This window comes from Pteropus alecto, unplaced genomic scaffold (assembly GCF_000325575.1).
Source record: "Pteropus alecto unplaced genomic scaffold, ASM32557v1 scaffold673, whole genome shotgun sequence".
NCBI lineage: Eukaryota > Metazoa > Chordata > Mammalia > Chiroptera > Pteropodidae > Pteropus > Pteropus alecto.
The window spans coordinates 271077-287717 of NW_006434826.1; the positions used below are offsets into that span (position 1 = coordinate 271077).

Below are 16641 nucleotides of genomic sequence, written 5' to 3' on the forward strand. Positions count from 1 at the left end.
GGGCTTTGTCAACTCAACTGTAAAGAAAGCAGTGACATTTGCCTTCCATTGACCATCATGAGGCCAGGATATATGTGAGGGAGCTTGAAGTCGCACAACAGTTTGCACCTCAAAGGTATATTGGATTTGAGTTAGGTTTGGTAGCCATAGTGTTTGGCCTGGTGTGTGGAGCTGGCAGTGACCGTAGAAATAATTTCTCATGAGATAAAAGGAGATTAGTTTTTTGTTTGTTTGTTTTTTTAATTTCAGATATGAAGTAATTCCAAGATTCCCACATCATATAGACCATTAGTGGTAGTGTTGGCACTCAATGCCAGGTCCCCTGACTTTAACCCTGAGGCGATTTTTCCCATCCATGTAGAAAATGCCCTGAATGTAGGAGGATGGAAATTTCTTCATTTCCCAAAGCTGATCATCAGGACATGGGGTGAGAGGAGAAAAATGATGCTCATTTATTCTACGCCATTGTTCTGCCACTTTTAAGTTCTATTTCTTTGTTGTTCTCAAATAGACGAGAGCTCAAGTATATTGATGAAGTACAGCAGATTTCTTTGGAAGATGCTCTTTCCAGCCAAGAGGTTGAAGTTGCTTATATTTGCAGTGAAAGCACGAGCCATGAGGACTACATCAGGTGGGTTTTCAATGTAAGCAGACCTTACCTTGCACAGTAGTGCAGGACTGTAAAAATGACTGGGCAAGCCGAAGTCTCGCAAAGGGGTCCTAATAATTAGTGGGAAAAATTCTAATGGATCTGTGACCTTTAAAATTGTCAAAATATTAAAAACTCTCACTATTGGTTATAAATGTATAAGGAAATGAAAAATATAATAAAGCTAATATTTAGTACACTGCAATTCGAAACATTAAGAATTAAAGTGTTTTATTTATTTGTAAAATATTTATCAAGAATAATTTGAACAGTCTTTGCCTTCTTCTCATCATACAACTTAGGATATAGAGCCAGCATCTTTTCTGTGCCTTAGCAAATTATCATCGTCCTTTCTAAGTTTGGATCAGCTTCTAATATTTTATTCTTTGAACATTCAATATTGTGAAATATCTCTGAGAGTTCCTTTAATAAGTGTTTTTTTCTATAATGTAAGTAAGGAGGTTGCGATGGCATCAGAGAGGGAAGATGACGTTTTTAAAGCAAAGTAAGTGAGGTGTCCCCCTCCTCCATCTTTGAATGAAAAGCCTAGAGCCCTTCAAGCATTTACTGGGTTGAGCCTGGAAAAAGGAGCCCCATGTATGACCTGGCAGCTAATAAGACTGTGCCAGCTGCCTCCCTGAATATAAGCTTACCTTCTAGGTTCTTACATATAGCTGCTAATATCATCATACTGATCCTCAGTCATAAACTACTCCCTCTTTATCATGCCGACTGCTGTGTGGACAGAAACACCTTGCTTTGGTTTCCCATAATCTTCTTAGGTACCAGAGTGTGTTTTCTTTAAAAAGTGATAATGTAATTCCCATGCTTATACAGTTGACCCTTGAACAACACAGGTTTGAACTGTACCAGTCCACTTATACATGGATTTCTTAAATAAATAAATTGGAAAATTTGGGGGAGGATTTGAGACAATTTGAAAAAAACTTACAGATAAACTGTGTAGCCTAGACATACCAGAAAATTAAGGAAAAGTTAGGTATGTCATAAATGCTTATAATATATGTAGATAGTAGTCTATTTTATCATTTACTACTATAAAATATATACAAATCTATTATAAAAGTCAAAAGTTATCAAAACATATACACAAATCTATTATAGGTGGTACATGGTACCATTTGCAATCGAGAGAAATGTAAACAAATGTAAAGATGCAGTATTAAATCATAACTGCATAGAATTAACTGTAGTATATACAGTATTACTATAATAATTTTGTAGCCACTTCGTGTTACTTTTGAAGTGAGTGCAAGTATTGTAAGTATCCACTTAAAACACTGTGTGATGCCAATCATCTCTATGTGAGCTGTTTGTCTCTCTAGTAAAGTCCATATCACAGTAAAAGGTGATCCCTCTTGAAGTAAACTGGAAATGGGCAGCCAAAACCCACATGTGGCAGCTGAGAATTGAGAGAATTCTCTCAGCTGTGCAGGTCCCATCCTTGAGAAGTGAGAGACTCCAACCCCAGAACAGGCTCCCCAGCTCAGGAAAAGGAGCCCCTATGAAGTCTAGCTGTGAAAAACAGTGGGGATTATAACCATCCGGGTGAGGTGGAAGGCTGCTAGAAACCTAGGTGTCCTTTTAGAGGGCCAGCACATAGACTCATTTCCTCGAAGGAACTCACCCTGAGCTCAAGTAGGGGAATGTCACCAGAGACATGTGGGGAGAGGATGAGTGACCTCAGGGCAAGGATAAGAGAGATGGTCACCATTGTCCCTGTGTGGAACCCTGCTCCTGTGGGGACTGCATAAGTACCAACTTTCTTGTGATGATCCCTTCCCTAAAATAGTTAAATCTAAATCTGCATTGGCCTGGTGAACTCTGCTCACTCTACCCTGGTGACTCCCTCGCCCACTCAACTCAAACACCTGCCAGAGGCTTTTTCAGCAGCTAGTAGCTGGCTTCAGTGCTCAAGCCACATGAAGCCCTTTCAGTCGTTATAAACCGGCCACGGTTTGCACACCACTGGAGGCATTTTTTGGTCACCTACCAGCTCTTGCCAGTACTGTAGTCTTTCTCAGGCAACTATCAAAGATTGGTAAGCACCAGACAGACAATGGCTGGCCTTGTGCTCTGAGCCTTATACTGAGTAGCTCCAGACTCAGCAGAGGCGCCCAACGTGAATATGCATCAACCTGGTGAACACCACTCTCTCTACCCTGGTGACTCCCTGGAACCCCACCCTACTCAACTCGCACACCTCTGGAGGCACTGTTCGTGATTGGCAGCCAGCTCATCCCAGCATACTGAAGGAGGCTCTTTCAATAGGTAGTTGCCAGCCTTGGCTCAAGCACCATAGGAGGCTCTTCCAGCAGTGACTAGCCGGCCTTGGCTCATGCTCCACAAGGAGACTCTTTCAGCAGCAAACAACTGGCCTTAATTTGCATGTCACAGGAAGCATTTTCACAGCCAGCAGCCAGCCTTTAGCCTGTACTACAGTATATCTTGGAGAATTCTTGGGGTTACCTGGCCTAGGCAGACCATGGCTGGCCTCAGTGTGCTTTGAGCCTTTTGCTGAGTAGCTCCAGGCTTAGCACTGGCACCAAATCTGAATCTTCATTAACTTGGTGAACAGTACTTGTCCCAACCTGGTGACTCCCTGAGATCCTGCTTCACCCAGCTCACATATAGCATGAGGCTCTTTTACTGGCTGAGGCTTACAGCTAGCTGGCAGGTGGCAGCAGGCTTTGGGATGCCCTGGGCCTTTTGTGGAGCTACCCCAGCCTGGTACTGGTGGCAGCTGGCCTTGGTTCATAGCATGACCTCTCCCATGATCCTCCAGGTCAAGGCAGAGAACAGTCAACCTTAGATAGCTTTACAGCTCCTACCAGGTAAGCATGGACCATTCATAGGCAGCGGCTGACCTTGACCTACATGAGAGCCACTCCTAAAGGCCCCCAAAGCAACAGACCTGGAAGACAGCTTCAGATTACAACAGAGTCCACCTGATTAGCCCCACTGTGGCCTAGCCAAAGGGGATTCTCAACAGGTACCAGAACCTGCTGAGGCTAATCCCCCTCTGGAGGCTAAGACCCCACACAGCAGCTCATGAGCTGTGGATGTGGCCAAACCACACAGCCAGTGAGGCTGAGGGTGAGCCCTACCTACCGACATACCAATAGCAAAGGAAATCAACAAAATGAAAAGCCAGCCAACTGAATGGAAGAAGATATTTGCCTATGATACATCTGATAAGGAGGTAATACTCAAAATTTATAAAGAACTCATACAACTCCACACCAAAAAAAAAAAAAAAGAAAGAAAAAGAAAAGAAAAACTTCAGTTAAAAAATTGTCAAAGGACTTGAACAGATATTTCTCCAAAGAGGATATACAGATGGCCAGTATACATGAAATGATGTTCAATGTCATGAATATTCAAAGAAATGCAAATTGGAACCACAATTAAATATCACCTCATACCTGTCAGGATGACCATCAACAATAAATCAAACAAATGTTGGCAAGGATGTGGAGATAAAGGAATCCTCATGCCCTGTTACTGCGTTTGCAAATTGGTGCAGCTAGCTGCTATAGGAAACAGTTTGGAGGTTTCTCAAAAAATTAAAAATAGAACTACCTTATGATCTATCAATTCCACTCCTAGGTATTTATCCAAAGAAATCCAGAACACTAATTTTAAAAGATATATGCACCTTTAAGTTCAGTACAGCACTAGTTACAATTGCCAAGATATGGAAGCACCCTAAGTACCCACTGACAATCGGATAAAGAAGTGGTATATATATATACAATGGTGTATTACTCATCCATTAAAAAAAAAAAAAAAAGAATGAAATCTTACTATTTGCAACAACATAGATGGACCTAGAGGATATAATGCCAAGTGAATTAAGACTGAGAAAGACAAATACCAAATGATGTCACTTCTGTGAAATCTAAAGAAGAAAATAAATGAACACACAAAACAGAAACAAAGGCATACATACAGAGAACACGCTGATGGTTGACAGGTGGGAGGGGATTAGGATATGGGTAAAAAGAGTGAAGGGATTAGGGAGTAGAGATTGGCAGTTACAACATAGCCATGAAATGTATAGCATAGGGAATATAGTCAATAATATAATAACTATATAGTGCCAGGTGAGTTCTAGACTAATTTGGGAGATAACTTCCTAAATTATATCAATGTCGAACTACTATGATGTACACTTGAAAGTCATATAAAATAATATTGAATGTCAACTATAATTTAAAAAATAAAGTAAATAAAAGTTTTAAAATGATCCATCTTTGTTCTCATGTATTTTTCATCATGTATAGTGTGATAATGTAAACCTTGACTAACACCTTTGGACTCTTACAAAGTGCCATTAGTGATGCCGGAAGTGCTCCCAAGAGTCTGAGGAAAGATAGGACATAACAAGAAAAATTTGAATTGCTTGATATATACTTTAGATTGAGAGCTGTCTGCAGTAGCCTGCCATTTTTTAATTAATCCAACATAAAGACCATTGTGGAAGAAAAATTTGTGAAGATGCTGCTGCACCTATGCCAGCAGGTGTGAAAATCTTACACTTTATGTGAAATACCTTTTTATCATTTATTGAGTGTGCAGGATTATTATAGGAAAGGCAAACCCATTGACTCAAAATGCTTTGAGAAACAGCAAAGTTATTATATGGCAACTTAAAGGAAAAGGAATGTGAAGGATCTAAAGCTGGAGAATTTAATGCCAGAAAAGGAAGATTTGATAAATTTAGAAAGAGTTTGGCTTAATATATGTCAGGATAACAAGAGAAGCAGCTTCTGACAACCAAGAGGTAGCAGACGTTCTGAGATGCCATCAAGAAAATTACAATCACAGAGGAGAAAAATACCTACCTGAAAAGGTTTTTAAGGCAGATGAAAGTTTTGGGGGAAAAAAGTGCCACAAAGGACATTATTAGTAAAAGAGAGAGAAGTGAGCACTAGGATTTAAGGCAGAAAGGGATAGGCTAACTCTACTGATTTGTCCAATTGCAGCCCGGTTTATGATCAGGACTTACTCATCTATAAAGCTGCTAAGCCCTAAGCCTAGAAGGGAAAAGATAAATATCAGCTACCAGTCTTTTGATCGTACAACAAGATGGTTTGAACAGCAAGAACCCTTTTTCTGGATTGGTTCCATTGATGTCCCTGAGTCAAGTACACTTGCCATTAATGAACTACATTTTAAAATTCTTTTGATTTTCAGCAATGCCTCTGGCCATGAGTTAAACTCCATGAGTTCAACACCAAAGGCATCATTGTAGTCTACTTGCCCCCAAACACAGTGTCTCTACTTAAGCCTCTAGATCAGGAGTCATAAGGGAAACACCTTACAGTATTGTACTGTATTTATTGAATCTTTAAGTTTACATCACCTATATACAAGATAAATTATCTGTCAGTACCTATATCAATATTATCTTATATGATAGAAAATACTGTTGATGTTATATGTACTACTAACACGAGACATCAAAAATGAAAATATAATGTGAAAAATCCATATTTATTTACAGGTATAATGATTCATGCATTGATAACAAAGAAGCAATATGATTGGTTCACTTGTTATTGATAAGGCTTCCAGTCAATAATAGGCTATTAGTAGTTAAGTTTTGGGAGAGTCAAAGGTTATATGCCGATTTTCAACTGTGTGGGAGGTCGGTGCCTCTAACCTCCACATTGTTCAGAGGTCAACTATAAATGTTTATATCCTGGAATATCTAGCAGAGCTAGCTGTCATGGGTTTTATAGTCTTTATTTATAGTTATCATGTGGTAACAGGCAACTTACCTGTTAATGTGTCTTTATTGCTCCTCCAGAATAACTGGTAAATAGTACCTAGTTGAATATGTGTGAATATGAGTGGATGAATAAGTGAATGTTCAAGTTAATGTATAACTAGAAAGTCATTCTCTTTACAGTATAGTAGAAAATAATATGTGGTATAATTCTTCTTCATCCTCTGGCCTTGACTCTCACCTGCATGACACAGTTATACACAGAGACTTTTGTTCATTTATAGTGTTCTTTACACTGTCTTGCAGGACATTTTAGTGAAGTTTATTTGAAGTGTATTTTCTCTCTACTTATCTCTTTTTCCCATAGGCAGTTCCTTAATGCAGGCAAGCATGTCCTTGTGGAATACCCCATGACTCTGTCTCGAGCAGCAGCTCAGGACTTGTGGGAGCTGGCGGAACAGAAAGGTAATGTATGTTCTGTCTGTCGAGAACACAGACTCTCTTTTAAGAGTTGCTGCATCTAAGATTTCTGTGGTATCATCTTTATGCCTTTAAAGTTTAATTCTGTGTCAGATATATTAGTGGTTCTAAGGGGTTCCAATCCTTTTCCCTTTCAATACTGTAGGCACATAATAGGGGTTGTGTGGAGAACCAACAGGATAGAGGGCTGGGTGGTAATTTGCAAACTTTTGTTTGAGACTTACCAGCTCCTTTTACTCTAATTAAAATATGAATTAGTTTCTACCTATGCTAGTACCATATTATTTTAGTTATATTCATGTGATATTTGCTAATGGAAAAAATGCCCAGATCAGTGTAATTAGTTGTTTTATAGGCATATTTATAGTTTTTGTTGTTTCTTAAGAGGAATACTATTTATTAAATATTTTTTATATTCCAGAAACTTGGGGACTCTGATAAGCACTGCATATGTTATTTTGCTTAATTGTCCTAGAAATCCTTAGAGATAGGTATTTTCTCTAGCTTATGTATGTCTCACAGATTTCTTGCCAATTCATGGCTCAGAGTAGATAAATAATTTATGCCAGGTCACAAAACTAGTAACAAAACTGCTAAATGGGAGATGGAGATTTAAATTAAGTCCTTAAGGACTCTGAAGTCCACATTTGTTCCTCTGAATCATCTTACCCTCCAAAGATTTTTATAGTTACTGGACAAGTCTCTTTATGGAGACAACTAGAATTAACTGGAATGTTTAGGGATTAAAGGAGCTAGTTATGAAATTAAAATCACACTCTTTTTTTTTTCAACATTTTCTGTTGAAAATATTTAATATATGAACAAAATATGGTGAACAATTATAATGAAAGTCACTAAAGAAAGAACCTTGTGGTTATTACCAATGTAGACTGATCACACTTTATAAAATTCTTGATTGTCTTTCTCTAGCACTGGGCTGTGCCTTCTGGAGGACGGAGCCCATCTTTCCCCTCTGTAGCTCTAGCAGGTAAACTTAAAAGTCATCCTAGGCATTCAGTAGATGTTTGTTGAATGAAAAGATGGATGAATTACTATTGAAGTGAGTGAGAGGATTGAGGAGCTTTGGGACTGTTACCTTTTTACAGTATTTCTCATGGCACATATGTCCATGAACGAAGTACAAGATTCTACAATATGTCCCACAGATTTCCTGCTAATTGCAAAGAAAAAAAAATGTTTCTTTGCAATGAAGAGCTCTGCTGTTACCATCCTAACCAAATGATTTATAATATAAAGCATTCTGACATTATAAGCCATCTGGTGTGATGTATATGGCATCGATCATATAATTGAGATTTAAACCAAACTTTCACTTCATAGGAAACATAGGATGAAGGAACAAATTAAATTATGCCAATAAAAAAAAATCAAGCAATCTAAAATGTAGAATTCTCTACAAGATAGTAGGCTAAGTTTCTTCGGAAAGATAATGTCCTGCGCATAGTGACTTCCTTCCAAAAAATAGAATGTGGAAAGGAGGGAAGGAGAATAACTTTACACTGAAGAAACTAGACAAACACTACCTAAGCCAGGTGATCAACATCAACATCAACAGCAATGCCATGTCAATAAAATGCACCTTTGATGTGATGTGATGAGAATGGCCCATTATTTCTAGTTTTCCTTTCTAATATATGTAACTCCAGTCTGAGAAAAAACATCAGAAAAATCCGAGTTGAGGGTCATTCTACAAAATACACGACCAGTACTCTTTAAAATTGTCAAGGTCATGAAAGAACAAGGAAAGTTTTATAAACTTTCCAACTCAGCAGACTAAGGAAACATAATGACTAAGTGTAATGTAGTATCCTGAAACAGAAAAAGCACACTAGGTAAAAACTAAGGACATTTGAAAAAAAAAAATGGACCTTAGTTAACTTTTTTAAATGAGAGAAAAAGAGAAACAAAATATGAAGGATCAGTGTTATATTGGAGCATCAATATTAGATTCTTAAGCAAACATAATCTGGGTGGATATGTACGGATCGCAAATGGCTTTTAAAAAGAAAAAATGTCCTTAAAAATGAAAATGACCTTTATTCTTTAGTCAAGTATTCATAACTCCTACTAGAACAATCATTAAACAGGTTTTACATAATAGTTAACTTTATGTATGAGCCATCTTGCATGATGATAGGGATAACAAAAAGATGACTCTTGTCCTCCAGGAGCCCACATTGCCAAATGTTCGCAACTAGCAGTATTAACTTGCGTGCTGAAAGTAAATTTTAAAGGTAACTATAGCATTTACATTGTAGCCTAGGAACTAATAATCTTAATGGGGCATACCTAAATATATCATTTTGGATGGCAAAATTATGGATACTTTGGGAGCAGTGTCAGCAAGGTGGTAGAATAAGAAGTCCTAGGACCTCATTTGCCCATGGAGACATTGAGTGAACAATACATAGACCAAAATGCCTTAGTGAGAACTTCAGAAACTAGTTAAGTGATTGCAGCACCCCAGGCAAGTACAAAGCCAATGAGAGATGCATTGAAGTGGATAAGAAAGTTCATTGCATTTGTTTTTCATATTGCTTTGAAACACCGTCACAGGATGGTCTGATCAATAGAAAATTCCTAACTCTTCACTTTTGCCTTGGGGGATTAGGGAAGAAGAGAATGGAATGTATGTGTAATGTTCTGGATTTTCAGGAGGCTGCTTGAGGGACTGGTTTCTGTCTTTAATGACTTGGAGTGCTAAAGGAAATGGTCGTATTCTTTAGATGCCAGTTTGGGGACTGTTAAGAACAAGGTGAATACTGTGGCTTGAGACAGCACTAGAGAAGCTGCAGTACTGCAAATAGACACCAGGGGGAGCAAGGGATTACAGGTTCTTGAGAACAGGGGCAAGCCTCTTTAGTTTAGAAATTACACATGTAAACCCAGGGATGACATATTCTCAGAAAAAGTTTCATAGTCCCCCCAGAATTTCTTGCCTGGCTAAGTGGTGAAGGTCTCCTTTACAAAGCTACTCTGTAAAGACTAGGAGAGGTGGCTGTTTTTTCCAATATTCAAATCTCAACAAATACAAAAGAAGCTACGGAGGAAAAAAAGGGACAAAATAGCTGCAAGAATATACAGACAATAGTTCACAAAATGCATTAATAAGTCCTTTTCTATCAGAAATTCAAGTGTAATGGATTAAACTCCCCAATCAAAAGACATAGATTGTCCCAATGGATAAAAAGAAGGTCCAACTATATACTATCTACAAGAGACTTTAGATATAACGACACACATGGACTAAAAGTGAAAGGATGGGAAAAGATATTTCTTGAAAATGTTAGAAGAGAAAAAAGATGGCCATACTTTTATCAAAAAAAATAGGCTTTAAGTCAAAAAGTGTCATAAAAGATAAAGAACATTATATAATGATAAAAGTTAGGGTCATTCACCTAACATCCGTTCTCAGATAAGGGTACCTAATATCAGAGCTGCCAAATATGTGAAGCAAATATTCACAGAGATGGGGCACAAAAGTAGGAGGAGACTTTAATACTCCACTTTCAGTAATAGATAAGAAAAGTAGATGGAAGGTCAATAAGGGAAACAGAGGACTTGAACAACATAAACCATTTGAACCTTACAAATATATACAGATCACACCATGTCATAACAGAAGAGTACACATTCTTCTCAAGTGCACATGGATCATTTTCCAGGATAGATCACATATAGGCTATAAGAAGTCTTAACAAATTTAAGATCGAAATCATCCCAAGTATCTTTTCTAACACAATGAAATGAAACTAGAAATCAACAGCAGAAGAAAAACTAGAAAAATCCACAAAATGTGAAAATTAAACAACACACTCTTAAATAGCCAATGGGTGAAGGAAAAAATTACAAAAATTAGAAAATTAGAAATTAGAAAATATCTTGAAAAAATGAAAGTACAAATACCAAAACTTAGGGATATAGTAAAAGCACTACTAGGACAGAAGTTTATAGTGGTAAATACATTAAAGAGAAATAAAAGTCTCAAGTCAGTATCCTAACTTTATACCTCAAAGAACTCGAAGAAGACCAAACTAAATAAAAAGTGATCAGAAAAAAAAAATAACGATTAGAATAGAAATAAATGAAATAGAGTATAGAAAAACAATAGTCAAAAATCAAAGAGACTAATGGTTTTTAAGAAGATCAGCAAAATTGACAAATCATTAGATTAGGAAGAAAGGAGAAGACTCAAATAAATAAAATGAAATTAAATAATAAAGAAATGAAAGAAGAGACATTACAACAGATACCATAGAAATAAATGGATTATAAGAGACTACTGTGAACAATCATACTCCAGCAATTATATAACCTAGAAGAAATGGATAAATTCCTGCATATAAAAGTCAATGAATGTAATACACAACAACAGAATAAAGGACAAAACCCACACAACCATCTCAACTGATACAGAAAAAGCATTTGGCAAAATTCAACACCCTTTTATGACAAAAAACACTCAATAAAACTAGGAATAAAAGGAAACTCTCATAATATAGGCCATCATACTCAATGATGAAACACTGAAATCATTAACATCAGGAAACAAAGTAAGGATGCCCACTTTCACCACTTCTATTAACATGGTACTGCAAGTCGTATTCAGAGCTATCAGAGAAGAAGAAGAAATACAAGATATCCAAATCAGAAATAAAGAAGTGAAATTGTCTTTGTGTTCAGATTATATTCTTGTATATAGATAGCCCTAAGACTCTACCAAAAAACTCAGAATACACAAATTCAGTAAAGTTGCAGGATATAAAACCAACATATAGAAATCAGCTGTGTTTCTATATACTGACAACAAATAATCTGAAGGAGAAATTATGAAAGCAATTCTATTGACAGTAGCATCAAAAAGGAGAAAATACTTGAGAACTGGAAACACTTCCTGTGTTCATGGGTTGAATGACTTAATAGCATTAAAATGTCCATACTATCCAAAGCCATCTATAGATTCAGTACAATCCCTATCCAGATATCAATGACATTTTTTTTTTTGCAGAAATAGAAAATATCACCCCCAAATTTATGTGGAATCTCAAGAGACCTCTAATAGCCAAAGTAATGTTAATAAGAATAAAGAAATAGGTGGGAGTCCTTACATTTCCTGATTTCAAAACATATCACTAAGCTATAGTAATGAAAACAGTGTGGTACTCACATGAATACGTAGTGGAATAGAATAGAATAGGGAGCCCAGAAATAAACCCTTGTATATGGTCAAATGATCTTTGATAAGGGTGCCAAGACCACACAATGGGGGAATGGACAGTCTCTTCAACATATAGTGTTGGAAAAGTGGATATCTATGTGTATAAGAATGATGCTGTATCCTTACCTTACATCATATTAACTTAAACATGATTAAAGATCTAAATATAAGGCTTAAAACTATAAACCTCCTAGAAGAAAACATATGTAAAAGGTTTCTGGACATTGGCTATGGCAGTGATTTTTTGAATGTAACATCAAAAGCACAGGCAACAAAAACAAAAATAGATAAGTGAGATTTTGCACTCAATAAAATTTCTGATTAGCAAATAATTAACAGAGTGAAAAGGCAACCTACAGAAGGGGGGAATATATTTGTAAATCATATATCTGATAAGAGATTAACATCCAGAATATATAAAGAACTCTTAACCACTCAACAACAGCAACAAAAATAACCTGATTAAAAATTATGCAAAAGGTGTACAAATGGCTAACAGTCATATGAAAATATGCTCAGTATCACTATGATTAGAGAAATGTAAGTCACAATCATAATGATATATCTCATTAAACTCATTAGGATGGCCACTATTTAGCAAAAACACAGAAAATAACAATTGTTAGTGAGGATGTGGAAAAATTGGAACCCTTGTGCAATAATGGTGGGAATATAAAATAGTGTAGCCACTATGGAAAATATTATAGAGGTTCCTGAAAAATTACAAATAGAATAAACATATAATCCAGCAATCCCACTTCTGGGTATATACTGAAAAGAATGAAAGGATCTGGATGCATACTCATGTTCATAATACATTATTCACAATAACCAAGAGGTGTAGGCAACCCAAATGTTCATTGATAGATGAGTGGATAAAGAAAATGTACAATAGAATATCCTTCAGCCTTAAGAAAGGAGGAAATCCTGTTACAAACTACAGCATGGAAGAACCTTGAGGTCATTATAATAAGTGAGATAAGCCAGTCACAGAAAGACAAATGAAGTATTTAGAGTAGGCAAATGCATAGAAACAATATAGAATGGTGGTTGCTGGGGGACAAGGGGAGGTGGATTTGGAGAGCTCTTGTTCAGTGGGAATAGAGTTTCAGTTTTGCAAGATGAAAACGTTCTATAGATCTTTTGTACAATAGAGTGAATTTAGTTAACACTACTGGACTGTATACTTTAAAATTGTGAATATGGTAAATTTTATGTTTTATGGTTTTACTATAGCTAAACTAAATAAGTTTAGAAGAGTGAGGGCAGTAAAAGTTGAAGAGAGAGGATTTTAACTCAAGTGGAATGGCTCCAGATGCAACATTATTAAAAGCTATTTGGAAGTCAAAATATCTTAAGAACAGTAAAAAGTTCAAATCTTTTGTAAATCTTATTTTATAGATGTATGAGATAAAACTTTTTGTACAGAAGTATTTATGCCTACATTATACAAGCAAATAAAAGGTGAACAAATTGGGTATTCAATAGTAAGAGAATGGTTAATGATTAATTGTGGTATATTCATCAGGTGGAATACTGTGCAGGCTCTAAAAATCATGAAGATTCTTATCGTCATAAGAGAAGGTACATTATACATAGCTAAGTTCAAAATGAAAATTACAAATCTGTATAGCATTTTTAAGAAAAATACAAATGTATGGACAATTTGTTTAGTAGTAGTTATTAGGTGATTTTATTTTTTCGTATGTTATGTATTTTCGTGTTTTCTGTAATGAGCATAATTTGCTTTATAATAGTAAAGCAAATAGAAATATCAAATAAAACAAATCATTAAAAATATCGAGAAGCATGGCAGAGTGAGGGATCGCCTCAGATTTCTCCCCTTGAAATAAAAATAAGCTGAATATATAAAACTCAGCAAATAACACCCAACTTGCACATAAGCACATCTAAGAGATCTGTTAATCAGAGCTTCAAAAGGTCAGAACCCCGCAAGTCTGGGGAGTATATTAGGAGGAATAAAGAAGCTGCCATATGCAGCTGGAGCTCCTGCAGAAGTAGGGAGAAGTTGTGGCTGTTTCCCCAAACAGCCCTGCCTGAGGGATCACAGTGTTCTACACAGCAGAGCCCAGGGATCAGGGCAGAAATCAGAGCAGGAACTAGTGCAGAGGGGCAACAGCTATGTCTTAGCAGCCACCACTGCCAAGTAGGAGACTGAGATATGGACCCTGACAGTGCGCCCCGCCCCCGCCCCCCGCCACATCAACCCAGTGCACACCCTCCTCCCACTCCATATTCTCCCAGATTTAGCACTATGGAGCCTCAGGGAAATTTGTACAACTAGTACAGAAACATAAACCACGGCTGGTACCACAGACAGGTGCTGGGACCAAGGAGCTCAGATCATGGATCGAATATATAGTATGTTTGGGGAAAAGAAAAAAGAAAAAAAAAATTCTTAGCCTCAAAGGAGATATCCAAGAGCTTGGACACTACATACTAGAAATCAAAAGCAACCCCCCTTCTTATCATCTGATTAAAGAGACTTTGTATAATCATCTTTTTCGGGGGGAAAAAAAACAGAGTACACACCAATTAATGCCCAGGTGGAGAAATAATTCATCAAACACCATGAATAAACAAGGTTACAAGGCAGTTCAGAAAGAAAGAGAAAAAGCTCTATAAAATAAGCTTAAAGACATGGAAATATACAATCTAAATGACAGAGAATTCAGGATTGTACTTATGAAAAACTCAATGAGATGCAAGATAAAGACAGTTCCAAGAACTGTGAATCAAGGTAGACCAGAAAAATAATTTTTTTTTTAGCAAGGAGATTGAAACCCTTAGGAAGAACCAAATAGAACTTCTGGAGATGAAGAACACATTAAAAGAGATGAATGAAATAGCAAGCTTGGTAAATAGAGCTGACCACATGGAGGAATACATCAGTAATATCTAAGAAAAAATCTAGGCATGACTCGGAAGGAAGAAGAGAGATCTGAGAATGAAAAAAATAGAAGAGCTATACAAGAACTATCTGACACCATCGGGAAAAGCAACATAAGAATAATGGGTATACCAGAAGGAGAAGGGAACTGAGAGCATGTTTAAACAAATAGTTGACAAGAATTTCCCAAATCTAAGGAAAGAACTGGATCTTCAAACCCAAGAATCTAAAAGAATACGCAATTATCTCAACCCCAAAAGGCCTTTATCAAGACGCATTGTACTAAAATTGTCAAAAATTACAAAGAAGGAATTCTCAGGGAAACCAAGGAAAAGAAAACAGTAACCTATAAAGAAAAACCCATCAGACTGTCTTCGGACTTCTCAGTACAAACCTTACAGGCAAGAAAGGAGTGGAACCAAATATTCAAACTATTAAGTGACAGGAATTATCAGCCAAGAATAATATATCCAGCAAAGCTCTCCTTTAGAAATGAAGGAGAAATAAAGACCTTTACAGACCTACAAAAGTTGAGGGAATTCTCCACTACAAGGCCTACATTACATGAAATACTGGAGGGAGTTATCCCACCTGAGACAAAAGGACGAAAAATACTTAACTATTAGACAATCAACAGGCAGACAAAAGAAGGATAGTGCAACCCTTATTAAGAACAGGGTATTAGAAATTTAAACATTAAGAAGATAATTGCTATTGCATTTTAGAAATGAATTTAGAGCATACATAGGGACAATTTGAGACAACAGTAACAAAAAAGGGAGAGAGCAAAGATCCAGATTTACAAAGGGGTATGGAGATAAGGCACACACAGAGAAAATGGATACACACACACACATATACATATACTATATTTTTCATAATGGTAACCACACACCAAAGACCCAGAACTGAGATACACAAAATAAAACAAGAAGGACCAGAGGGAAAATCCACAAAACCCCACCAGATGCAAGGGCAAAGAAACAGTGGAAACCAGAGCTACCAGAAGACAAAAGATAAAATGGCTATAGGAAAATCTCATATTTCAACAATCACCCTAAATATAAATGGGATGAACTCAACAATAAAAAGGTACATAGTAGCAGATTGGATTAAAAAACCAGGACTCAATCATATGCTGCCTATAGGAGACACATTTCAGTTCCAAAGACAAATATAGACTTGAAAGGGTGGGAAAAAATCTAAACAAATGACATTCAAAGAAAAGTGAGTGTAGCTGTACTATATGAGACAAAACGGAGTTCAAGATAAAAACGGTAAAGAGGTACTGAGGGACACTTCATAGTGATAAAGGGAACTTTACATCAAGAAGACATAACACTTATTAATATTTATGTTCCCAATCAGGGAGCCCCAAAATATATAAAGCAATTACTAACAAAGAGAGAAACTGACAAAAACACTATAATAGAAGGGGACCTAAATACTCCACTGTCACATATGGATAGATCATTCAAGCAGAAAACGAATAAGGAAATAACATCTTTAAATGATATATTAGGCCAACTAGATATAATTGAAATATATAGAGCCTTTCATCCCAAAACATCTGCTTGTTCATTCTTCTCTAGTGCATATGGAACATT

At 36.6% G+C, this 16641-nt stretch overlaps 1 protein-coding gene across 1 annotated transcript in view; it reads left to right on the forward strand.

Moving 5' to 3' along the window:
- BLVRA (biliverdin reductase A) overlaps window positions 1–16641 on the forward strand; it is an 85323-nt gene that overhangs the window by 46262 nt on the left and 22420 nt on the right. The window contains exons 4-5 of the mRNA XM_006909884.3: window positions 512–631; window positions 6772–6869. Coding sequence (XP_006909946.1) covers window positions 512–631; window positions 6772–6869 — 218 coding nt within the window. The remainder of the gene's footprint in view (window positions 1–511; window positions 632–6771; window positions 6870–16641) is intronic.